At 40.8% G+C, this 26,259-nt stretch overlaps 1 protein-coding gene and 1 long non-coding RNA gene across 4 annotated transcripts in view; one reads left to right on the top strand and one right to left on the bottom strand.

Annotated features, from left to right (window-relative positions):
• Nucleotides 1–26,259, top strand: part of PLD1 (phospholipase D1) — a 197,311-nt gene that overhangs the window by 71,359 nt on the left and 99,693 nt on the right. For 2 of the 3 annotated variants that reach the window (XM_056565190.1, XM_056565189.1), the window contains 2 exons: nucleotides 22,213–22,398; nucleotides 24,970–25,106. In XM_056565190.1, the coding sequence (XP_056421165.1) occupies nucleotides 22,245–22,398; nucleotides 24,970–25,106 (291 nt within the window). In that variant the 5' untranslated portion in view covers nucleotides 22,213–22,244. Of the gene's footprint in view, nucleotides 1–17,016; nucleotides 17,094–22,212; nucleotides 22,399–24,969; nucleotides 25,107–26,259 lie in introns of those variants that run through there. The other variant, XM_056565191.1, reaches the window with a different exon arrangement.
• On the bottom strand, nucleotides 22,317–25,380 carry LOC130361763 (uncharacterized). Its single transcript, XR_008891141.1, has 3 exons — nucleotides 25,038–25,380; nucleotides 22,797–22,879; nucleotides 22,317–22,452 (listed from the first exon to the last, which is right to left on the bottom strand). It is a non-coding gene; the product is annotated as an uncharacterized LOC130361763 (long non-coding RNA).

The following is a 26,259-nucleotide window of genomic DNA, read 5'->3' as shown; positions in this document are numbered from 1 at the left end:
GTGTCCAGCTCTCCAAGGCATATGAAGGTTAAAACTTCACTATTAATAAATCCCAGTTAAAAACATGGACCAAAAAGAAAACAATAATAATAAGTATAAAAAGGCAATGCTTTTTGAACTATAAATAGCGCTCAGTCATTTCTAGCCTGTTTTGATGCCTGCAATTTGATGCAAGTATTAGGCTGACCATACACATAAGATAGCTGAGCATTCCTCCATATGCTATCTCTCCTGATCATCCCATACACCTGTTCACAGCCAGGGCTCAAGTCCTGCAGGAACACTGTTTTCTTATTAGCAGGAGTCCTTCAGGACCACCCCTTGAGAAAAAATCTTGGGTAAGTTTCCACACTTTTTCCCCTGAACTTGAACCCTGCTCACTGTTAATCATATGTGTTTTCAATTGAGAGAGGGAGGGTAAGCCGCTGCCAGAATGGATATTGGTTGTCTCTATATATAATCCAAAGTATCAGACAGCTGAACAGACATCTGCAATTGGAGTGCAAGTCTGCATTCGGCATACACTTTAGATGTTTGGCTAGTCCTGCAGAAATGGAAGGCCTGGCTGATATGATATATATCTAAAACGTATGGACCACTTTATAGTGGCAAGAATGGGGGGAGAGAGAGAGAGAGAGAGAGAGAGAGAGAGTTACAGAGTTGCAGATATTGATGCATCCTCTTTAAATAGGTATTCCAGCGAACACAAGATAAGTGTCTGATTGGGATTGTGGGTGGCGAGAAGGGTCTGACCTCTGGGAACCTACTCTTCCCTCTAAATGGAGTGGTGAGTTTGCACACATACCAGGGGTGTGGAAATAAAAAATAAAAAAAAACTACTTGTCCAAGGGACCACAGCAGAACACAATCTACTTGTCCTGGTAGATAAAATAATTTCAACCTACGGTAAATAGTATGTAAATAAGGTCTTTATTAGTTTTTGCACTTTAGTTTTTTCCTTCTCGTCCTATTATAGCCATAACTCTTATTTTTCCAACTACAGACCCATATGAGGCTTGTTTTTTGTGGGGCCAAGTATACTTTGTAATGACACCTTTTAATTTTTCCATAACTTATGCTCTGAAACAAAAAAAGAAATTGGGAGGTGAAATTGCAAAAAGTACTAAATTGGGGGTTTTCTTTTTTTCGCCATTCACCTTGTGGTCAAACTTACACATTGGAACTCATTTTACTAGTGGAAAAGTTGTTTCAGACTTGCAGGATTCCACCCTATTTACTATTGGGAAAAGTCGGGAACATTTTCTGACCAACTTTTTCTAGGTGGATATTTCCAGCCATTTACCCACAGGATTTTCTGTGAATTCAATAGTAAATCGATCAGGTTGTGAAACCACTCCCCTTTTTGAGCTGACCATGCCCCCTTTGTGACAGACCCCGCCCCTTTTTCGGGTTTTCACAGTGCATTGTCAGGTTTGTCACATTTTCCAGGCACAAACTGGCACAGACATGTAAATGAGGCCCATTATTTTGATACTTTAGTTCGACCTGATTACACAAATACCACATTTTAGTTTCTGTAATGTTTTAATAATAAAAAAAAAATCTTTTTAATTAAAAAAAATAAAAAATTCCTGACCCCTATAACATTTTTATTTTTATGTATACTGGGCTGTATGAGGGCTAATTTTTTGGGCCGTAATATGCTGTTTGCATCGGTACCATTTTGGGATTAATCAGACTATTTGAACACTTTTTTACTGGGATATGATGTTATAAACATAAAAAAACTAAATTCTGTGATTTTTTTTTATGTTAACGCCATTTACCGTACGGGATATAAAATGTTGTTTTTTTTTTAATAGTTGGGACAATTACGCACTCGCCAATACCAAATATGTTTTTTTAATGTTTACTTATTTTTATATGGAAAAGGGGGTGATATGAACTTTTTTAATATGGAAGGGATTAATGGGTGGTTTTAGACTTTTATTAAACTTTCTTTTTTTAACTACACTTTCTTAGGAGGAATCATTTAGATTCCTCATACAGATCAATGCAGTTGTATTGCACTCCATTGATCTGTGTTAATTTGGTTGAGCCTGAATGAATGCCATGAATGCAGAGGTAAGCCCTCCGGCTACCTCCACAGGGGATCTCCCCCTGCAATCGCCCTGGGGCAAGCGATCCACCCCGCTAGACCCCCAGGGATGGTTAAAAGATCCCTTTAGACACCGCTGTCAACTTTAACAGCAGTGATCTAAAGGGTTAATAGCCGGCTGAATGCAGGGCTATTAGAAGCGCCCCCCCTGTTACTGAAATCAGCCGGGGACTGTAGAGTATGGAGCGGGCTTGGCTCAGGAGCCCAATCCATACACCCTGAGTGCTGGTGTGAGGTGCAGACTTGTGTCCCATGCAAGTCTGCATCCACTCCTGCACCTCACGCCGACATAAAAAAAAAAGGGGGAAGTCAGTCGGTCCGTCCCTACTTGCCCAATACAGGGCTAAATCTATGAAAAATTCACCTGCCCAGAACTACATATCCCGGGCGTCTGGCAATAGGATTTCCACATCCCTGCATACCAAGCCGCTTTGATTTTAGCGCAGTACCATTAGAGTGCCCATTTTTCCAGCCACATATTATACTGCATTGAAGATAAAGCTTCCTTTTATTCTTCTTTATTTCTAGTGCAGTTAAGATAATGGGATGTGACCCATTGATTGTTTGTGTTCATTCATTTTTGGGATACACTTTTGCTCTGATCTAACTCACAATAGTGACTTTCTGTATGCAGACCCCATCAATAAGGATGAAGGCTTTACATTACCATGGAAGATATTCTAGAAATCCTCCTCTCAATTAAAATAAGAATAGAAGTATTCATGTAGTAAACGGTGAGAATGGACCTGTTTTATTTAACCATACTGGACATTTCCTGAGAATAGATCTCCATGACAACCAGCGTAGAATGGCTGTAGAATACCATTTCTACAAATAGATTTGCCGTACCCTATGCAGTATAGTTGAGTACTGTGCTGATGTCATTTGGGGCAGTATGTTCAGATCTGTTTCTAAGCTCCTGACTAGTGATGATTCTGTAACTATGAAGCACCCCCCTTTATGGTTATGAACTTGGCTCCTGTTACAGTGTGATAGCATAGAAACCATAGCTTGACAACATATGACACATGATCTAGTAGCAGGGTTAAGCGATCATTTTCTGGTTGCTATCAGCGTCAGTGATATTGTCAACCTAGAGACCATTCATCTAGGAGGACTGGACTTTGATAAAATAGCTGGGTGTCTGAGCCGCTGGTTCTTATTACCAGGCATGTAGAACAATCAATAAACACTGCGTCCAGAGCTGTTCAGAAGTGCAAATAATGATTTTTTTTTATTAGTTGTATGGATGAAGACCGTGTGGTTTGTATATGCTGATGAAATAAATTGTCAGGGTGTCACTTGCACAAAATGGGGAAGTGTACAAAACATTTGTTTTCTTCTCAAAACTCTACAAAAAAATCAGTAAAAAGTAGATGTTTGTTTTAGTTTGAGTATTGCATCTACTAAAAGATCTAGACTCTAGCAAACAAAATGTGTGATCTTTCCTCCCCAGACTTCCGCCTAGTACTAAAAGAAATCCTTTTAAATAAACAAAATATGCACAAAAGCAGCAGAAAGAATGCATGTGAAGAATAAATGAAGCTAGCATTTTAGTCCCTGTGCAGACAGTGACTTATTTAAAGGGGTACTCCGGCCCTAAGATGCTTGATCGCGGAGGTCCCACCGCTGGGGACCCCCGCAATCTTTTATGCCGCACCCCGCTATCATCAGCCTCCAGAGCGAACATCGCTCCGGGACTGATGAATCCCGATCACTGTGCTGGAGTATCGTGACGTCAGATTGCAAAAAAGTGTAAAGTAAAGGTTTTTAATAAAAGTGAATAAGCCCCTCCCCAATAAAATTCTTCTCATTTAAAAAATTAAAAAATTGGCCAAAATTGCTGTTTTGAGGTCACATCTGATGAAAAAGTCAGATATATGCAAAAGCACTACTGATGAAAACTACAAATCGCGGTGCAAAAAGGAGCCCTCATACATCCCTGTATACAGAAAAATAAAAGTTTGGGGTTAGAAAAGGACAATTTTAACCCCTTAACAACCACGTACGTAAATGTACGTCCTGGTGCAGCAGTACTTAGCGCACCAGGACGTGCATTTACGTCCTGTGTATGACCACAAGCATCAGAGCTTTGTTCGCGTCATACACGGCAGGTTCCGGCTGCTAGCAGCAGCCAGGGACCTGCCGGTAATGGGCGACATCCGCGATCGCACGGATGTCCGCCATTAACCCCTCAGATGCCGTGATCAGTACAGATCACGGCATCTGCGGCAATGCACAGTGTTAAAATAGATGCTCGCCCGCAGTGCTGCTGCGAGGATCCGATCATCTGTAATGGCGGACTGAGGTCCCCTCACCTGCTTCCGTCCATCTCCTGGCATCTCCTGCTCTGGTTGGAGATCGAGCAGACCAGAGCAGAAGCTAACCGATAACACTGATCGGTGCTATGCCCTATGCATAGCACTGAACAGTATTAGAAATCAATGATTGCTATAGATAGTCTCCTATGGGGACATACAAAGTGTAAGTGGGAAAAAAAAGTTGAAAAATCCCCTCCCCCAATAAAAATGAAAATTGTCAGTTTTTCCCATTTTACCCCCAAAAAGTTAAAACAATATTTTTATAAACATATTTGGTATCGCCGCGTGCGTAAGTGCCCAAACTATCAAAATATAATGGTAATTATCCCGTACGGTGAAAGGCATAATCATAAAAAAAAAAAGTCCAAAAATGCTGCTTTTTAGTCACATTTTTATTTCCAAACAAATTTATAAAAAATGATCTAAAAGTTTTATATATGCAAATGTGGTATCGATAAAAAAAAACTGATATCGGCGCATAAATTGAGCCCTCATAAAGCCCTATATACGGAAAAATGATAGTTATATGTGGTCAAAATAGGGCTATTTTAGATTACTGATTTTGTACAAAAAGTTTTAGATTTTTGATTTATTTATTTTTTAAAGCGGTACAAAAATATAAAAGTATGTAGCCATGGGTATCATTTTAATCATATTGGACCACAGAATAAAGAACACATGTCATTTTTACCGTAAAGTGTACAGTGTGGAAGCTAAACCCTCCCAAATGTGCAAAATTGTGGTTTTCATTTAACCTGTTAACGAACATGGACATCTATGCTCGTCCATGTGCCGTTAACTGGGTATGACGTGGGCTCGACTCGAGCCCGCGTCATACCGGCCGGCCCCCAGATGATTCCTGTAGCTGGGGGCCGGCATTAATAGCCGACATGTGAACACGGCTGCTATTAACCCTTTTAGATCACCGCTGTCTAAAGGTGCCTTTATGCGGTCCCTGGTAGTCCAGTGGGATCCACTGCTGAGGTAGCCTGAGGGCTTACCTCTCCTTTCATTCTGGCTCCAGTGTGCAGAATGATAAAGCATGGTCCTGCCAGGCTTTATCAATTAAGTGCAGAGCACACAGATCAATGGGATTCTATGTAACCCCATTGATCTGTATGAGGAATCAAAAAATGATTCCTCCTTAAAGTCCCCTAAGGGGGCTAAAAGTGGAAAAAAAAAAAAGTTTAAAAACGCACACATTAACCCCTTCCTTAAGTTTAAATCACCCCCCCTTTTCCCCTTTTCCCAAATTCCATATAAAAAATATATAAACATAGTAAAAATAAACATATGTGGTATCACAGCTTGCGTCAATGTCCAAACTATGAAAAATATATCATAAATTAAACCACACGGTCAATGGCGTACGCGCAAAAAGAATTCCAAAGTCCAAAATAGCGTATTTTTGGTCACTTTTTATACCATAAAAAAAAGGAATAAAAAGCGATCAAAAAGTCAGATCAAAACAAAAATGGTACTGATTAAAACTTCAAATCATGGCGCAAAAATGAGCCCTCATATCGCCCAGTATACGGAAAAATAAATAAGTTATAGCGGTCAGAAGAGGACAATTTAAAATGTATTAATTTTCGTGATGTAGTTATGATTTTTTCCAAAAGTACGACAAAATCAAACCTATATAAGTAGGGTATCATTTTAATCGTATGGACCTACAGAATAAAGTGTCATTTTTACCAAAAAATGTGCGTCGTAGAATTTGAAGCCCCCAAAATTTACAAAATGTTTTTTCTTCAATTTTGTTGCACAATGATTTTTTTTCCCCATTTTGCTTTAGATTTTTGGGTAAAATGACTGCTGTAATTACAAAGTAGAATTGGTGGCGCAAAAAATAAGGTGCAAAATTGAAAAGGTTACGATTTTTAAAAGGTAAGGAGGAAAAAACGATGTGCAAAAAAACAGAAAAATGCTTTGTCCTTAAGGGATTAAATTTCCACCCTAAAAAAATTATTTTTTTGGTTCGCTGTACATTTTATGGTATAATGAGAGGTTTCATTACAAAGTACAATTGGTCACGTAAAAAAAAAAGCCCATATATGGGTCTGTAGATGGAAATATAAAAGAGTTATGGATTTTAGAAGGAGAGGAAGAAAAAAAACGATAACGCAAAAATAAAATTGGCCTGGTCCTTAATGTTAAAATGGGCTTGGTCCTTAAGGGGTTAAACATGTTAATTTAGTTAAAGTTTAAGCTTTTTTTTTTTAAAGCTGTTAAATAATAGAAAAGTGTGTAAACATGGGTATAATTTTAGTCTTATTGACCCACAGAATAAAAAGAACCTGTCAGTTTTACCATAAAGTGCACCTTGTAAAAAAAAAAGTTGTAAAATTGTTGGTCTTATCAATTTCCCACCACAAATTTAATTTTTTTTTTGGTTGTGCTGTAGATTATATGGTAAAACAAAAGGTGTCACTACAAAGAACAATTGGTGGCACAAAAAACAAGCCCTCATGGATCTGTAGCTGAAAAAATAAAAATGTTCTGACTCTTAAAAAGCTAAAATGAAAACACGAAAATGAAAATTTCCTGTGTCCTCAAGGCCAGAATGGGCTGTGTACTTAAGGGGTTAAAGATTGCACAAGTGTATTAGGTATTTCCATGGACTAGCATTGCCCAATGTAAGCTATAATACTTACCGTGCACTATCTTATAAGAATGAATGTGTAGCTGGAGTCCACCAGCATCAGTGTCCTTTCTTGTTTGATATTCACTGTACAGCAAAGAGAGATTGTCTTTGCTTAATGTGTTATACATGTAGCTGCTTTACAGGTTACTAATGTACAAATCCGTAATATCGCACCCAAAGGAAAAATCCTGGGGTCCCTATTGAAATGAATTGGAGGAAGACTTTACTAACTCTCATTCATTTGACTAGTGACCATTTGTGCTTGCCTATTTGCTCTCTGAATTGGTTAGGTTCTCAACATATAAAACAGATATGTCGTAAAAGTTATCTCTGGGACATTCCCTCTATACTGTAATAAACTGAACCTAGCCCTTCCTTATCTAACATTATGGATTAAAGGTAACCAGTCATTAGGTATTTGTAATGTAAACTAATGTAAGTTCAGATTCCCAAGTCATAGATAACGTCTTATCCTGGTACAGCAAGGCTTTTGTCAACAGGAGGTGTCTGCTTTATCCACATCCAGAGAGTAAAACTAGGTAGTTTAACAACCCAAGGTTAATGGAGTTAGGCTGATGCTTGACTTTTTTTTTTTTTCTCAAGGACACCCCAAAAAGAAGCCTTTTGTACCCTTGCCAGTTTAATCATCCTTAGAGTATCATATCTCACAAAAAAAAAGTTATGTTACTCGCCCTCTTCCTGCCCCAGGAGTGGCAGTTCCTATTAGATCCTGGCAACAGGGCATTGGGACACGGTAATGAGTCCTGTGCCCTCTCCATACATCTTTCAGAGCATCAGGATGTGTTTGTGTGAAGGGGTTTAATAACCATTTTAAAGGGGCATTCCCACTTTTTTCTAACTCTGTGTTTGATCTGGGGGTACTACTGCTGCAAACCCCTATATCCTGCGGATAGGGGATAAGAAAAAGGCTTCCTGTTCTCCAGCCCCCCCCCCCCCCCCAGCGAAGTCCATGCAAGGGTTAACTGTGTGCCGCAGCAGCGCTGTACATTCTCCCCACATTAGGGAAATTAATTCATTGTGGGCGCGGGCACAGGGCTTCTGATCAGCTTCTGTTCTCTGATCAGAAGCCCTGCGCCCGCACTCACAAATCATTCATTCCCAGAGGTGGGGAGAATGTACAGCGCTGCTGCGGCTCACAGTTAAAGGACATCTGTACTAATGAATGTGACATATTCCTGTGCCCGGGCTGCAAAAATAAACAAAATAAACTTTGACTCCCCTTCCTACGTTCCCCCGTTGCTAGAGTAACAGCTTCACGGTCCTCTGCTGCGATCTTCATGCTGTCACAGAGCAGTCGGCTGCAGCGATGTCACGCCTCTGCCGGTGATGGGCTGAGCGCACTGTCATGTAAGGACCCGGCAGGCTCCTTACATGACAGTGCGCTCAGCCTATCAGCGGCAGAGGTGGGACATCGCTGCGGCCGGTGATACGCTGACTGTCAGGAAGCAGAGCAGCACCCTCGTGTCACATGACTAGTTCCCTGATGTGGGGACAGCGCGCTGCGGCTGACAATTCATTCATTCCCTGATGTGGAGAGAATGTACAGTGCTGCTGCGGCTCACAGTTAACCCTTGCGGGGACATCGCTGGGGGGGGTGGGGGAGGGTCAGGAAGCAGAGCAGCGCCCGTGGGTCACATATGATTATTTTCCTGATGTGGGGACAGCGCGCTGCGGCTGGCAATTCATTCCCTGATGTGGAGACTGCCACAGGGGGAATCATGATAGCGCTGTGGCTATGTTACTAATTCCTCTGCCATGGGGACCATGTGCCCGCGGGGGAATCATGATAGCCGATTCCACCCACGGATGCACGGTCCCCATGGCGGGGAAGGGGTTACATGTCAGCAGCAGAGGTGATACAGGGTATTCAAGCTGGGCGCAGGGCAGGCTCACAGTGGGAAGAGACATCCATCCTCCCTCAACAGTTCAATGAATATTAATTACAGGGGTGTGGAAAAGGGGCGAAACCATTGCAGAAGAAAAAAAAAAAACAGCAACGCCTGTAGCTCTGACGTCTTGTCCACAACAGTGAGCAAACATGGCCGCAGGTGTGGACAACAGTCAAAAGCAACCAGAAAAACGATGAACTTCCATTACAGAAAAGAGGTCAGTAAAAAAAGAAAACTAAATAAATATTCAATACAAAATCACATGATGGGCCAGTCAGCTGTTATGATGTTGATTTCAGCTGCTAAATGATGAATTTCATCTGTTTTTACTCTAAATGGCTCCTTATAAATCCAAGTCATAGTATATGATGGTTATGGAAAATGTAATTGTTAAGCTGCTGCAAAGTTTTGATGACAGATGCTGTTATTGTTCTCCAGTCAAATGACTACATTTTAGGATTGTGTTTTATGTATTGATACCACTCCATTGTGCCTCTTAGGTTTGCTTATTACTTTGCTGTTTTACTACCTGTTTATTTACCTCACGTTTTGTTAATGAACAGATTTTACATGTTAACATGTTGAAAATCAGCAGTGTTACGTAGCTTGCTAGAGAATCCATTAGAGCAGTTGTTTCTGTATGGAAAGCAATAATATGTATATATTTTGTTAAACACATTTAACTTTCCATTAAACCCAATGATGCTAAAACCATTTCCCTTTTAGTTACCTGGTGCTAAAGTATATAAACATCTGATGCTATAGTCTGACACCGTAAATATAATGATCAGCTAAATTAATAAACCACTTAATACCAACAGAATTTCTCCCTTTATGAGTGGCATTAGTTGTGACAAGTCTGCAGGAGAAACAATTTTCCCAATTCCTTCGTGAGACTTACGGAGTGCACAGGATCTATGATTTAGTGGATCTGGAATCACACATAGTGGCCCTGATTTACTATTGTAAACCCGACCTGTTTTGATGGGATGTGCACCAGATTCTTGTGCACTGCACCAAAAATTCTGCCTGTGCCAGAATTTGTGCTAGAATTGAAAACAAAAAAAAACGACCAACTCTCCATTTCACTTAGAAAACCCCAAAAATAGGCGTGGTCACTGGGAAAAGGTCTTGGTTACCATTGACATTTTCAAAAAATCCCAACATATTCATTAAGGTTTCCTCAGAAAATGTGGTGGATTTCAGCTGAGGAAAACCCCACAGATCAGAGCATGTGTGTAAAAAAAAAAAAAAAAAAAAATGTTAAAAAAAATTATATATAAATTGGGAAAAGTGCAAAATGTAGGGAAACGTTAATAAATACTGTGAAAAAATTTCTATTGGGGACGAAAAAAAACACAAAGAATACTACACTTCTCTCTTAGTAAATCAGGACCAGTATTTTGAACAGTGTTTTCAACCAAAATCGATGGAACTGCCACATAGAAAAACCATTATGGATTTTTTTTTTTTTTTTGTGGTTTAGAGCAAATAATGGTTTAGGGTAAAAAATTTACTAAAATACTACGTGAACTTGAGCTTAAGGGTATGTTCACACGATTGGAAGATTTTGCTTCCATTGACTTCAATGGGTCTGAAGGAAATCTGCAAATCTGCCTCTTTTGCGGGTTTTCTGCTGACCTATTGAAGTCAATGATAGTAAAATCCGCTGTGGATTTTCCGCAACAAGTACGCTGCAGGAATTACTCAGGTAATCCACCTGTGAGATTGTACTTGAAGGGTGTATTTACATCCACTGGGATCAGCTGCGTCTTTGAAGTTGCAGATCCGCAATTGTAAAACCTGCAGTTGTGAATTTTACAAGACAATCAGATAATACAAAAGATCTGCCTCGTAAAATCTGCAATTGCGGATTTTACACATTTAAATCCACAGCGGATCATTCTGTATGTGAAAACACCCTGAAGGTATGTTTTAACAATTTATTTTTTATTGGCTACAAATCAGACGCAAAAGATAAAATCTTCAACATGTAGGGAATTCTACAGCATGTTCTAAAATGTATTTTTAGACCCTACTTACGGTAGTTGCTTTTATAATGAAATTCATTGTTAATTTCCATGTAGAATCCATACAAAAATCCTAAAAACATTTGCTACTTCTAAACATGCACTTAAGGTGCATTTACACACAGTGGATTTGAAGCTGCGGACCTGTAGTTGTAAAATCCACAGTCTGGGAATTTACAATGTAATCACTTTATTCACATGCCAATCAAAAATACATAGGAATTCCCTTGTAAAATCTGCGACTTTTGGATTTGTACTTAAATTTTAATTGACCTTCTGTTGAGGTTTCCAAAATATAGTAAGTTTGTTAGATTGTGCACAGCATTATAAATGAAACTACTAAAAGTATTTTGACTGCATGGTCTACTAGAGGGTTAAGTATAACAAAGGGATGAAGGACTGAAAAAGCGGAGAGCGCAGGCAGGCACGCACCTCTACTACAAGCCCCCGATGTGTTCCTGCCCCGGCTGTGCGTGGGGAGAGCCTTTGGATGTTGCTGCTGCTAGTACTTAGACTCTGTGACAGGCACAATCTTTTGGAGCAGTTCACTAGTGTTCTTAAATGAATGTACGTAAATGTGTGTCATAAATTACTTAAATATGGAATTCATTTTTTCTTGCCATTTCTAGAATTGAAGTATAATAAAACTCATACTTTTTTATTTTTATTTTAAAGCTCTTTAACAGACAGCAAAGTCAATAGCACAAATGGCTTGACACACAGGAGTTAAGTTTGTCGAGCTCTTAAGGTCTGGCAGAGGTCCAGTTATGGTCACAGATGCGATAGAGCTGAGCAGATGTGGCTGGGTCCCAAACCTACAATTTATTCCATAAGGAGTTGAGATTAATCTGTTCTCAAGAGCTGTGATTCATAGGAGCTCAGCCTTACATTGCTCTAACAATGACCTAATGAATTAAGTGATTTACATTTACCCTTGAAAGTGACTCTTCTCATAAATACCGTGTATGAACATTATCCTAGAAATGTGATCACTCCACTCCAACACTGTTTCATAAGGGGTGGTGGGGATTCATAAGACATGGAGGCCATGTCTAGTCCTCGAACCCCAACATGTAGCACAATTACTTGATGAAAAGGCATTAACCGAACACTGCGTACTTTAGACCGATCCATCGCATAGAACCAAATGGTCACACACAACCCTTTGATTTATAATGGGAACTGACAAGGTTTTTATCAGTCAGTTTGAAGTTAAGAACAGCAGCCCTGGTAAAAGTTCTACATGAATATGTGAATATGGAAGTTATACTGCTGAAATGGACAATAGTTTTTCTAGAAATGAGAATTTAAAATTGAAAGAAAAAGTTGGTTATGAGTCTTCAATATGCAATGCATTACAAGTCCTGGCAGTCCATCAGTTTATAATTCATGAGTAGTCAGAACTGTGACCATTATTACACATTTTTTATGTGAAATAAATTGTTAGGTAAATACTGCCCAAATATAGGAATTAAGAGCAGTAGGAAGTCCCCACCCCCAAAAAGTTGATGTGCTCCCCAAACCTTATCACTGTCCATTTTTTATTTTCGCAATGCGCCTCTACCATCCACTACGGTCAATGTGATCTGTTGAGCTTTGCTGTTTGCTTAGAAGACAAGTGTTCTTGTGGGAACCAGACAGAGAGGAGCAGTTTGCCAAATGTATGTTCTTTTTGCCTATATTTCCATATAATTTTCTTACAGTATGTTGTAGTTCCTCAGGAATTGCACATAGGCAAATGTCTCTTGTTTTCTGAACTTTGCTTAAACTTTCTGCTCTGTCTTATAGGGGTAGTTCTTTCATCGTAGAACAAGTAGCAGGGACTTCCATAACACCCAGAGCCATAGTAACAATAGTAATTCAGCATTTTGGGGGTCTTTTGATTTTCAGGTTTAGTTTTTATGCTGTTCATTGTATTATAGAACTGTGTTACTTCTCTTCTTTAGGTCAATTTTAGTAGAGATAGCACATTTATGTAGTTCGAAGTTTTGATGTTTTACTACTTTAGTCCAATAAAAACTTTTGTCTCCACATTGAAAGACCCATAACATTTTAACTTGCATATTGAAATAGCTGTGTGAGGGCTTGTTTTTTGCAGGACTAATTGGCATTTTCATCGGTAATATTTTGAGGTACATACAGCTTTTTTGATTAGCTTTTTGTTCCTTCCTAAGGTGAGATGAACAAAACTATTCTGGCCTTTTTTTTAAAATGTATTCACTATTCACTGCATGGGTTAAATAATGATTTTAGTCTTTGGGTTGTTATAGATGTAGTGATACCAATTTATGGTATGTGCACATACTTACCTTTTTAAAGAGGTTCTTCTGTCAAGGCTTTTTAGTATGTACTATGGAACATGTCCTTTACAAAGTCTGTCAGTGTCAGAACTGACTGGACAGCAACAAAATAGTACATGAATGTACTTTCATAGACAAAACCGGTGAGCTGACTGGTTCTGTTACGTAAAAATAAAATCTGATATAGGAATATGATGCCAGTACTAGTCTGGGTGGTTGAGATTCAGGAACTCATCCCAGTTACCATCTACCTTTCCCTTGTTACCTTGACTGGAACTATTGTCTCTGGTCCTTCATCTCATTGTGTGTTTCTTTTGTTACCTTTGGGTCATGTCTAAATGGTCGGCAACTGATGTTGCTGTCGATTTTTGCAATTCCGTAGAAGGCCCGGCTGGAAAAAGGGCATATTCATATGGTAGTGGAATCCAGGTTAAAAGGTTACATTTTTAATGTATTATTTATTTATATTTTAAGACATGACAAATAGTTCTTTGCAGTGGTTGAGGTTTATATAGCCCCACGTTTAAGTGATTTTATTGATAAATTGTTCAGCTGTGCCAAGACTCCTCAGCCTGTTCATTGTACGGAGGCTGCACACATCAATATTCAGTTAATATGTATTAAGTCTGAAGATAACATTAAGTATGATAAGAATCTTATACCCTCAATGGTTGATATAAAAACCTTGTTTGACTTTCTTGCATTTTATGTCTTACAAAGGCATGCTCTTATGCATCTTCCAAGGATTTTGCCTTATTTTGGACATGGTTTGTCCCCATTTGTTAGGGTTAGCTACGTGGCCTGAGATAAACACAGACTCCACATTAAAGAAATGGCATGTGACCTTTTTATAAGGTGGATTTTACCTGTGGTCTGCTGGGTGGATTTCCAGTTTAATTCATGTGGATATACTGTTTTGCAGTGTCATTTTGTATAGCCTGTTTGCCAAAATGCAGTATGTATGAGCTATGGGTTTGCAACAGTTGATGGCTAAAAACTGGATCATGGCTGGCTCTGTAAGGCTGGGTTCACACCACGTTTTGTTAAATACGGTTCCCGTATACGGCTGGGAGGAGGGGGGCGGGGCTTAATGGCGGCGCCCGCACTCAGCCGTATTCGGGAACCATATTTAATGTATGTCTATGAGCCGACCGGAGTGAACCGCAGCCTCCGGTCTGCTTAGTTTTCAGCCGTATGCGGTTTCCCGACCGCAGGCAAAAACGTGGTCGACCGCGTTTTTGCCTACGGTCGGGAAACCGCATACGGCCGAAAACTAAGCCGACCGGAGGCTGCGGTTCACTCGGTCGGCTCATAGACATACATTAAATACGGTTCCCGAATACGGCTGAGTGCGGGCGCCGCCATTAAGCCCCCCCCCTCCTCCCAGCCGTATACGGGAACCGTATTTAACAAAACGTGGTGTGAACCCAGCCTAAGGCAGTGTTTACCAACCAGTGTGCCTCCAGCTGTAGCAAAACCGCTTCCAGCTATTTTGTGACAGCTGGAGGCACACTGTTTGGAAAACACTGCAGTAAGGGTATGTTCTCACTAAGGAAATTTCTTGCAGAATATGCAGCTAAAATAGATGTTGGAAATCAAAGTCCCATTGACTAATGGGACTTTTCTAGATCTTCAGGTGGAACTTGGATAAGTGGTAAGAATTCTGTTATCTGAACTGAGGAGCAGAATTCATATTGGAAGCAATGGGAGGCTGCAGCAAACTGAATCCACTCTGTTCTCATGAGAACCTACATTATCCTAAGGACTTAATTATTTATATTTTTTGTGAATGTTGCCATCTCACAGGAAGCTATTTAGTGAAATTGTTACTAAAAGCTACCTGGGCATTTCTGAAAGCTTTAATGTTTTTATTAAAGAATATTTGTAAGTACTCAAACAGAGCAGTAGGAAAGTCATTGCAAAATAGTAAACACAGTACAACAATAAACCAATAAAAATATAATACAATAGGATGCTCATTTGTCTATATAACTCTTCGAATGCTGTGTTGAGGGGGTACATTTAAAGGGGTAATGTTACACAGCTCCAGAACAATAATAACAACCTTAAATATGGAACATACAATGGAAAATTTGTGCACAGGTTTTAGGGCTGCCACATAATTGCTATTTCTCATGGGAATCTGCAGAACCACAAACTGCAGATCTGCTGCTTATTCATCACAGTCCGTGGGTCAGCCTTGGATCCTGAAAGCGACATGTGAATGTACCCCTAGATAGCAGTGGGCTGAATTTGGCTGACCGTCTGTACAATAAGGTTGCAATAAAATCTGCACAAATGTCACATAAAAATGTTGACCCTGAAGAAGGTGTGTTGTGATATTTTAACTTCTACACTGATCAAAAAAATTAAGGGAACACGAAGATAACACATACTATATCTGAATGAATGAACTAATCGTATGAAATACATTCGTCTTTACATAGTTGAATGTACTGACGACAAAATCACACAAAAATTATCAATGGAAGTTCTGTAGTTCAGAGGGTTTTCTTTTACTGTTGTCCACAGTTGTGAGTCTGTTGTGGACAAGATGTCACAGCTTTTTTTTTTTTTTTCTCTGTCTGCATGAGGGGAATAAGCCACGCCCCCTCATCTCATCCAGCTGAGTACACAGCTCCTAACCTCCCCTCCCCCCTGCTCTATATTCTAAGGACGCAGGTCTGCACAGGAGAAGGACCTCACAGAGAAGATAAGTGTTATCTGAAGGGGAGGATAAGAAGGTGCACGGGCTGGGGATGTATGGACTGCAGGGGAATAAATCTCATACTGGGAATGATCTCTATGGGGGAGATTTATCAAAACCTGTGCAGAGGAAAACTTGCCTAGTTGCCCATAGCAACCAATCAAATTGCTTCTTTCATTTTTCACAGGCCTTCATAAAAATGAAAGCAGCAAGCTGATTGGTTGCTATGGGCAACTGGGCAAGTTTTCCTCTGCACAGGTTTTGATAAATCTCCCCCTATATGTGAAGGGGGAGGGGGGCTCCTGAAGGACACATGCTGGGAGTTGTAGTCCCTGTTGTGTGTGTGTGTGTGTATGTATGCTAGTGTTTACAAACCAGTGTGCCTCCAGCTGTTGCAAAACTACAACTCCTAGCATGCCCAAAGGCTGTCAGGGGATGCTGGGAGTTGTAGTTTTGCAACAGCTGAAGGCACACTGGTTGGGAAACACTGTTCTAGCCTATTCAGCATACACATCATGTTACACCAGTGTTTCCCAACCAGTGTGCCTCCAACTGTTGCAAAACTACAACTCCTAGCATGCCCAAAGGCAGTCAGGGCATGCTGGGAGTTGTAGTTTTGCAACATCTGGAGGCACCCTGGTTGGGAAACACTAGTGTATGTCCTACAGAGGTGTGGTGAACTACAACCCCCAGGAGACTACAGAGGCAGCATGCTGGTGTTATACCACAGACTGAAGACTCCTGAATGACACATGCTGGGAGTTGTAGTCCCTTTTGTGTGTGTATGACAGTGTATCCCAACCAGTGTGCTGTGTATAAGGGGGCTGACCCGGGAAAATAGTAGGATGGATAAAGGGCGGAACAAAAAAAAAAAAAAAAAAAAGGAGCCGCCCCAAACCAGCAAGGCATGTGGCATGCTGGGATTTGTAGTTTTCAGCACAGCAAGAATCAGGAAATAGAAGCAAAGTTAGGAAAACGAAGTGGGGGATAAAAAGACAACAAAGAACGGAAATAGAGTAGGCTAAACAACAAGAATAGAAATGAAACAAAACAAATAGGGTAAGTCAGAAACAGAAAAACACGTTGACCACCGGAGTACCCCTTTAAGCGTTGCCTTTATTTTTTGTTAGCAGTGTATATATTGCTCTCATTGTTAGGTGTCATGCGATTGCCAATTTTACAGGCTCTTAGTGGTACGTGCTACATTATGTGTCATGTTTCCTAGTGCACAACTCACTCGATTTTCTTTATCTCTTTTGTTAGGGTTTTGTAGGCTTTTGTTTGTTCAGTACAAAGGTTAAATGCTTGTCTTTTGAAGCAATATTCTCTTATTGATCCAGTGCTCTTCTTATCAGAAGTTGAATGTCAGATGGTTTGTAGTAGAAATATATTTTTCTTCTCAGTCATTTTCTCGTCTATTAAAGTTATTGATGTTCATGGGTGAAATAGTCTTGTAAATTACGGTAACTCCTATGGGACCACCACCTCGGTGATAGGAGAGAGTGTGTGTCCTATATAGCACATCTCTTCTGTTTCATTATGGACAGATGTTTCAATGCTGCTTCAGCTTTCATGGTACAATACACACGAGCATATTATACAGTGTTGTACAGACAGGCAGTCAGAAGCCCACAATGTACCTCTTGTGTCTTCAATTTCGTATAAAGGCAGATTTGCCCATTATATGAAATGTATATAGAGACAAATTCTATGCAATGTTACTGCATTTAATAAAGGAGAGGTGAACATTTATCTCTTACATATAGAACATGTGAGGTATAGATGTCCTTTATGAAGGTAATAAAAATGTCTGAACATGATCTTTGGAACAGTGTGAGATAGCACAATAGTACTTACCTAGCATGCAGCATATTTTGGCTTTAGATGTTTTGATAGTGTTATCATGTAGTAGATAACTTGTCTACAATTAGTCTTATTGAGAATAATTTATGGACTGTGATGTTGCATGTGATAGTCAGTGAGGTTTATTATAGAAAGGTATGTGTCGGGATAAGTGGACGCCATATAAATTAAAGTCCATGGGCCCAGATATATCAAACTGTGTGAGAGAAAAAGTGGAGAGATTTTCAGCAACCACACAGTTTGATAAATCTGGGCCATAGTGTTCACTTTATAGATTTTTTTTTTTTAAACTTACACTGGAAACTTACACTGGGATATTCCTAACTCTGTCATCTGTTTTACTTAAAATGTTTATTAATGATCTCCGGGATCTCCGCTGCGCCCCCCCGCTATCATTACTGCACAGAGCTAACTCGCTCCGTGCGTAATGACTGGCATACAGGGGCCGGAGCATCGTTACATCACCGCTCCGCCCCCTCAATACAAGTCAATGGGAGGGGGCGTGGTGGCCATCACGCCCCCTCCCATAGACTTGCATTAAGGGGGCGGAGCCATGACGTCATGATGCTCCAGCCCCCTGTATCGCCGGTCATTACGCACAGAGCGAGCGTGCTCTGTGCAATAATGATAGGGGGGGGGGGGGGCGCAGCGGAGATCCCGGGGTCCCCGGCAGTGGGGATTAGGGATAAGATGTCTAGGGGCGGAGTACCCCTTTAAAGGAGTTGGCCAACAAAATGCATACCTAGGCTGCCAAAAAAAAAAAAAAACTATACTTGCGTCCACTTAGTAGCTGTAGCCACTGGTATCGCTGCTCCTGGTTTCTGCTGTGCTCTACCACATAGCCAATTGTAGGCTGAGGCAGGCCACCACGGTTCCTGACATTTTCACAAAAACCCAACATATTTACTAAAGTTTCCACAGAAAATGTTGTGGATTTGAGCTGAGGAAAACCCTACAGATCAGAGCATGTTAAAAAAATTACAAAATGTAGGGAAAAGTGAAAAATGTAGGGAAGTCTTAGTAAATACCAAGGAAAAAAAATTGTAGGGAATTAAAACCCACAAAGAAACCTACACTCCACTCTTAGTAAATAAGGGCCATTATCTTTTTTGACATTTTTTCCCCTCGTTTGTTTCACATCCAGCACAATCTGCTTATGGTTTATAAATAAATCATATGTTGACAAGTCTTTTTAGTTTTTATTAATGTTTTTCTCCTGAATACGTATGAGCTCTTTAGTGTTTCTAAGAGGCTCTGTTTATCAGTATTCACACATCAGATACAGCTATCGAAAGGATAGGGATAATATGTCTGATCGCAGAGGTCCCTCAGCTTGGACCCTCGCGATCTCTGTGCAGCACTCGGCGTTCGTTCAGAATGCGGGGGGGGGGGGGGGGGGGGCGGCAGATGGTGGTCGTGAAGTCACGGCAACACCCCTCAGGATGTCACACCACTCCCCTCAATGCAAGTCTATGGGTGGGGCAGTGGCACCCTCTCCCATAGACTAGCATTGAGGGGCGTGACGTGACATCACGAGCGGCATGGCTGTGACGTCACGACCCCCAGCCGCCTGCTCCAAGCATTCAAAACAAAATGTTCCGAACTCTGGGGCAGGGAGTACCCCTTTAGCTAAGATGGCTTGTCTTTCTGCTCTTACATAATGACCTTACTTCCTTTCATATGATCATATACATAATGTGATATTATTGCCTAAACCTCAGTTTTGTGAAATTCCCTACGTTTTATAACATTTCACATCATTTTTTTTTTTAAGTGCTTTAAAAAACAAAACCTAAAATCAAAAATGCCCTTATTAGGGAAAGGGATATAGTCTTAACAACAAAAAACAAAGGTGCCCCACTTGCCACTAATAACCCTATATAACCCTAATAAAATGTAGAGACACCAGTTGTTAGCGGAATAAAACCCTTATCTCTTTGCGAAGCAACACAAGCTTCTTGTTTGGCAGACTTAACGCCGCCAACTGGGTATTCACCACGAACCCCAAAAATTCAATTTCCTGGGCTGGTCTCGTTGATAAGAAAACCCAGTTCTGCAAGGAGGGAAATGGTCCACCTCACACGGAGTAGGACCTGTCTCCTTGTTCGAGCCATGATCAATATATCGTCGAGATATATGATGAGCCGAACTCCCTACTTCCTTAGAACAGCCATAACAGGCTTCAGGAGCTTGGTGAAACACCATGGGGCGGAAGAAAGTCCGAACAGGAGACAAGAGAACTCCCACTTTTGGCCCTCCCACAGAAACTGCAGAAACTGTCGGGAAGAAGGGTGAATCGGTACCGTGAGGTATGCATCCTTCAGGCCTATTTTCGCTAACCAGTCTTCCGGGAGCAGCAAATCCCTGAGAAGATGAATGCCCTCCATTTTGAAGTGGTGGCATTAAATGCACTTGCTTAAAACCCTTAAATTTATGACCGGTCTGTGACCTCCATCTTTTTTCTTCACCAAGAAGATGTTGCTGAGAAAGCCTGGTTTGTCTATGGCTACCGGACGTATGGTGTGTTTTGCATGGAGATCTGTGATTTCCACCTGAATAAGATCTTTGTCTGACTTTGAAAAGTGGATGTTCCTCGGCCACCACATCTGCACTGGTGACACCATTACCTCGTATTATGTAACTTTCCACCACCTGCAGGACCCAAGGATCCGCCGTAATCAGGGACCAGACGTGGGTAAAAAACCTCAGTCTGCCCCCACTGGGACGTTCTGCATAAGCAGGTTGACCTGACCCACCTGTTCCTCTGCTTCTCGGGAAGCCGCGGGAACCCCCTCGTGCTCTCCTGGGCTGTCCTCTAGCCGGGAAGAAAGGAGTGCTGGCATCGGGTCCAGCGACTGCCTGAACCTACAGTCTCATGTAAGTACTGCACTGGTCCTCTGTTTTAGGGCCGAAAATAGGATCCCAGCGACCACCAGTCTCCTACCCTGCTAGTGTCGGCGATATGACCGGCAACAAGCAGGGAGGAGAGAGAACAGGGACCAGGACGCGAGCGCCGCTGCATGGGGCGCTCAGAGAATGTGAAAGCGCATGGCTGGAAACCCGAGAAGGGGGCGGTAGCGAACAGAGGGAAGAAGAAGCTGACGTCACCGGCAATGGCAGAGAGCCAGCTGGTGACCGAAAACAAGTAAGAGTGGATAAGCACTGGGGGAAAGCCACGCTAGCCGACGGAAGCACAGTCCTGGGCTGGAATATAATTGGCCAAAAGAAAAAAACTATAGAAATTAGGAGAGAGCCAGCGTATGAAGTATCTACGCCGGACCCCCGAAAAAAAGGTACAAAGGGACAGTAAAATACAAGTAAGATTTGAGAAAAGGCAATGAAAGAGCAGCATGAACTGCACAGTATCTATATAGAAGCAGAGGGAGAAGAAAAATCCTCCCCACTGCGGTATCCCCCCACAAAAAAGTGAGAGCAGTGATTGAGCAGAAACAAAGAGGAGGAGATGGAGCCAGAGTTGGTTAATATGGAGCAAGTTTTGATATGATTGGTGGAAGTGTTGGAAGGGGTACGGTCAGGTTGCTAGGTGACCTGCATCTTTTTTTTTCTTCCATTTTTGGACTTATATTGCATTTTTTCTTTCTGCTATTGGGCATAATAAATAAGGAATATGCATTTGATACGAGCCTCCTGTCTGCCATCCAATATTGCCACAGAGTCCGAAGTGTAAACAAAATAAATACACAAGTTTCACCAGGAGAAAGATGGGAAGTCTGCATGGTCTTGAGACACACGTTAGATGATGTCCAAAAAGTGACAAAATTAATGTCCATGAAAGCTGATCGTAGAGATTAGCATAAATATAGAACAGAAATAACCATTGGACTATTAGGGCTTTATAGTCAAAATCCACATATAGGGTAAAAACATAAACCACCACCGAATAAAAAAAAAAAAAGCTTTACAGTATAGACAGCACTGAAACAGTTATTTCGCTTGTGCTTGTTCATATTGTATTCTTTCTTGGCCCTGCAGATGCTTTCGTTGGATAAGAAATGCACTTGTCACTGATAAGTGTGTTCACACTGAGCTGTAGTGTGCTGAGTAGACAATTTGTTTTATTCTGAATGGCTGCGGTTTGGCAATGTGGTTATCGGCTGCACTGTTTTTACAGGTGAAATACATTTTATAACTTGTTTTACCTGTAACGCAGAGCCTATAATTGCAATGCAAAAAAAAGCATTTTGGCATATACTGTAACCTTTAACACTTTTTAAAAACGAAAATAACAATAAATGTACATTCCACACAATGTTGATCTTTTTTATTTTATTTTCTTTTTTCTTTTTTTAAACAGGCCCCTGTGTTAACAGGCTGTTAGTGCTTAACATGTCACTGCGAACTGAAAGAAAATTAGATTCTTCTACACTGGAGAAGGTTGCTGCAGACATGAGTAATCTGATAGAAAATCTGGACACCAGTGAGCTCCGCTTCGATGGGGAGGAAGTGGACTATGATTTTGGCACGGACCCCAAAACTAGTAGTAAGTTTAAATAGCTTCAAGAATTGCAGTTTTATATTCATAGAGACATGTTACCTGTCGAGCAAAAAAAAAGACATTGCTGTACAGTCAGTGTATTAAGCAATTACTACAGCAGTGGTCAGCAGGCCACATCAAGATAGAGCAGGTGAATTGCATCACCGGCATTAGTAAGTTTAAAAATAATGAACATATATATTTTAGTACATACCTGCCAGGCTATCTTGGAATTTCCTGTTGGAGTTTGGTCTCTTAAATTACACATCCCATAGTTCAATGCTTGTAAGTGTTAAGTAACATTCCTCCCTCCCACGAATCAGCCACCCCACCCATTGCCACACAAATAAGCGCAAAAGATCAGTGTTTTCTAATCAGGGTGCCCACAGCTGTTGCAAAATTACCTCTCTGTCGCTCCACCCATTGAAGCAGGACTGGCTCCCATTGCACAACTGACTGGTGATGTCAGGTCTCGACGCACTCCAACCTGGAAAATCCTGAGACATGAGTTATTTTGTATGCTGTTAAAAATAAATATTGTGGCGAAAATCACATAAGAATTGCAAGACCACCGTCACACACAGGTAGACAATATAGTATGAACTACACAAACTTTACAGCCCCTGTAGCATAGTCAAGTAAAAAAAATCCTGGAATACCCCTTATAATACTGTTGACCCATCCTGAGAACAATAAGGTGAACCATTCATATTAAAAGGGTACTCCGGTGGAAAACTTTTTTTTTTAATATCAACTTGTGTCAAAGTTAAACATATTAGTAAATTACTTCTATTAAAAAATCTTAATCCTTCCAGTACTTATTAGCTGCTGAATACTACAGAGGAAATTCTTTTCTTTTTGGAACACAGAGCACTCTGCTGACATCACGAGCACAGTGCTCTCTGCTGACACCTCTGTCCATTTTAGGAACTGTCCAGAGCAGCATATGTTTGCTATGGGGATTTTCTCCTACTCTGGACAGTTCTTAAAATGGACAGAGATGTCAGCAGAGAGCACAGTGCTCATGATGTCAACAGAGAGCTCTGTGTTCCAAAAAGAAAAGAATTTCCTCTGTAGTATTCAGCAGCTAATAAGTACTGGAAGGATTAAGATTTTTTTAATAGAAGTAATTTACAAATCTGTTTAACTTTCTGGCACCAGTTGAATAAAAATTTTTTTTTTCCACAGGAGTACCCCTTTAAAGTCCTGGAAACCACCTTGTTTAGTGTCAATTAAAAAACTTTTGACAGGTTGCCCAGATATATCAAAAGTTTAGATTGCACCAGGTCTCATTGCTGAGACATGCTGAGATTGCCAGTTATGAGCTGCTGCAGTGCACTGCAGAAAGCACAACTCCCTGGCTGGCAGATAGCGACCTTTTCTCTGCATAGACTAAAACAGGGAAAAGGTCAGATTTGAGTGACAAAGGATTAGGGAGGTCCGTGCTGTCGTGCTTATTACCCTGCTCTAACTCTCAATCGCAGCAGCACTGGGGCCTGGTGCGATCCCCTCAACATTTGACATATCTGTGCAATGTGTCAAAAAAATTTTTTAAATGAGACAAACGCCTTTAAGAATTTAAGAATTATTGCTAATAAGATCAAATTAAACCAAACATAAAACATACACCAAATGTATCCATTGCCAATCATTTATCAGGCAGGTCAAAAAGAGTTTTGTTGGTATGTCCAATTTATGTGCTATGGAATAGCGTAGAAGACTAAACTTTTTCATATAATGTTGTAGAGTGATAATACATATACTCCACAAAATGTGTGCTCTTGTAAATTGCTGCACCATGGCTTTCTCTAAGACACGGACAGCATGTGGAGAGGGCCCAGCCCTAAAGTTCCTATTGAGTTCAAAGGGAGCTGCGCATAGATTAGAAGTGACGTGACACTTCATATTCACATGGTTCCCAGTCTCCCATTGAGGTCAGTGGGAGTTGGGTCGGGATCTGTTATGCTCACGATGGGGAGCTGAGGGGATGTTCCTTAAAAAATTATTTTTGCATAGGTCCTATCTTCTGTCTGTAAACAGAGCTTCTCTACCTTTTTCTACAGACACCCAGCATCCAAAATGTGCCAACAAAACAAATAACACCTTAATATTGGTTTGCCATCTATTTGTCTCTGTAACCCAGAAGAATGATTAAAGGGGGTACTCCGCTTGTCAGCGTTTGGAAAAAACTGTTCCGAACGCTGGAGCCGGAGCTCGTGACATCATAGCCCCCTCAAGCTGTCACGCCCGCCCCCTCAATGCAAGTCTATGGGAGGGAGCATGGCAGCTTTCACGTCCCCTTCCATAGACTTGCATTGAGGGGGCAGGGCTATAACTTCACAAGCTCCCGGCGCAGTTTGTTCCAAATGCTTAGTAGCGAAGTACCCCTTTAAATAGCTACCAACAGAATAGAATTGTATGCTGTAGCTGCAATGGCTGCAGCCTGTACAGCATCTCCCGGCCCCACTGTACCTCCCCTACATCTGGTGGATACCTCAGTTACAGAAGCAAATGCAACCCTAAGTGTTATGTATTTTAACCATTTTGATCACATTTACCATGCTTTTTTTTCCTTAGGTGCCAGCATTCCCTTTTCGGCTATTTATAAGACAAAAGGTTTTAAGGAGCCTGACCTCCAGACGTACCTAACAGGATGCGCCATTAAAGTCAGGGTTCTAGAGGTGGAAAGATTTGCTTCATCATCTTCCTCAAAGGTGCAGACTGTAAATAATCTTTTGACAGATGTAATGTCTCAAAGACCTACACACAGCAAGCAGTTGTTTGTGTATTTCTGGTCACTGTAAGCTGTACGTTTGAGGATATTAGGGATTGTGTAATGCAAATGGCTAATCCTGCTTAGCATTACTAAGCTTGCTCTCCAGATCTTCTTTTATTAAAGGAGTTGTCTAGTTTTATAAAAAAAAAAAAATCATTTTCATACACCCTGTTAGGGAATTCTGAATTAATAGAGGGGGTTCACATGTTTAGGATCTCCATCCCTTGACCAGTGGAGAGCGGTTATATAGAATATTTCTCTCTGGAGGGCTTGTCAGACTGCCCAATAGTGTGTATGGCCACTATGTAATGTTCCTCTGTGTTGGTAGTGGAATTTATCCCTTACTGCCAGGTTTCCCCATAGATTCCTGTTATTTCTGTAGGCCACTTTGTAAACAGATTATTGTCAAGTGTTATGTTTAACAAGTAAGGATTGTCAGCAGTGGGCAGCCCCTTCAGATCGGTAAAACCAATGGTAAAGTATCTTTTATGCTTTCTATTATGCATTGTTGTGTGGCCTGTAACATGCTTCCATGCTGCAGTGAGATCTGTAGTACAGTATGATATAGCACAGTACAGCAATATTGCAGTGTCTTGTACATTACGCCATAGCTTGTATAGATTCTCTAAGGGGAACTAACTGTATGAAAAAAATATAGAATATAAAAAAAAATTAGGGCCCTTCCTTTTTACTTTCATAATTTGAAAAAAAAAAATGTATGCCTTGTTAAAATATATAATATATTTTATCCATTACATTTAACAATGTCTGTAAAAAGCATACACAGTGCCAGAATTGCTGTTTTTGTCAGCCTGCCTCCCACCAACATAGGTTAAAAGGGTTATCCACCATTAGGTGATTTTAGTACATACCTGGCAGACAGTAATGGACATGCTTAGGAAGGATCTGTGCTTGTCTCGGGGCTAAATGCTATGTTGTGAGATTACCATAATACTGTGGCTAGCTTTTTGTGAACTGGTATTACCTGCTTGACTTTTCTTTTGACTACAAATCCTACAATTCCATTTTCCTCCCTCCCACACATCAGCCACCCCACCCATTGAAACATAAATGAGCTGCATCCATTCAAA

The sequence above is a fragment of the Hyla sarda genome, chromosome 3, assembly GCF_029499605.1.
Source record: "Hyla sarda isolate aHylSar1 chromosome 3, aHylSar1.hap1, whole genome shotgun sequence".
Classification (NCBI taxonomy): Eukaryota; Metazoa; Chordata; class Amphibia; order Anura; family Hylidae; genus Hyla; species Hyla sarda.
Note: the sequence above shows the minus strand (reverse complement) of the source record. Positions and strands in the feature narration are given on the sequence as shown.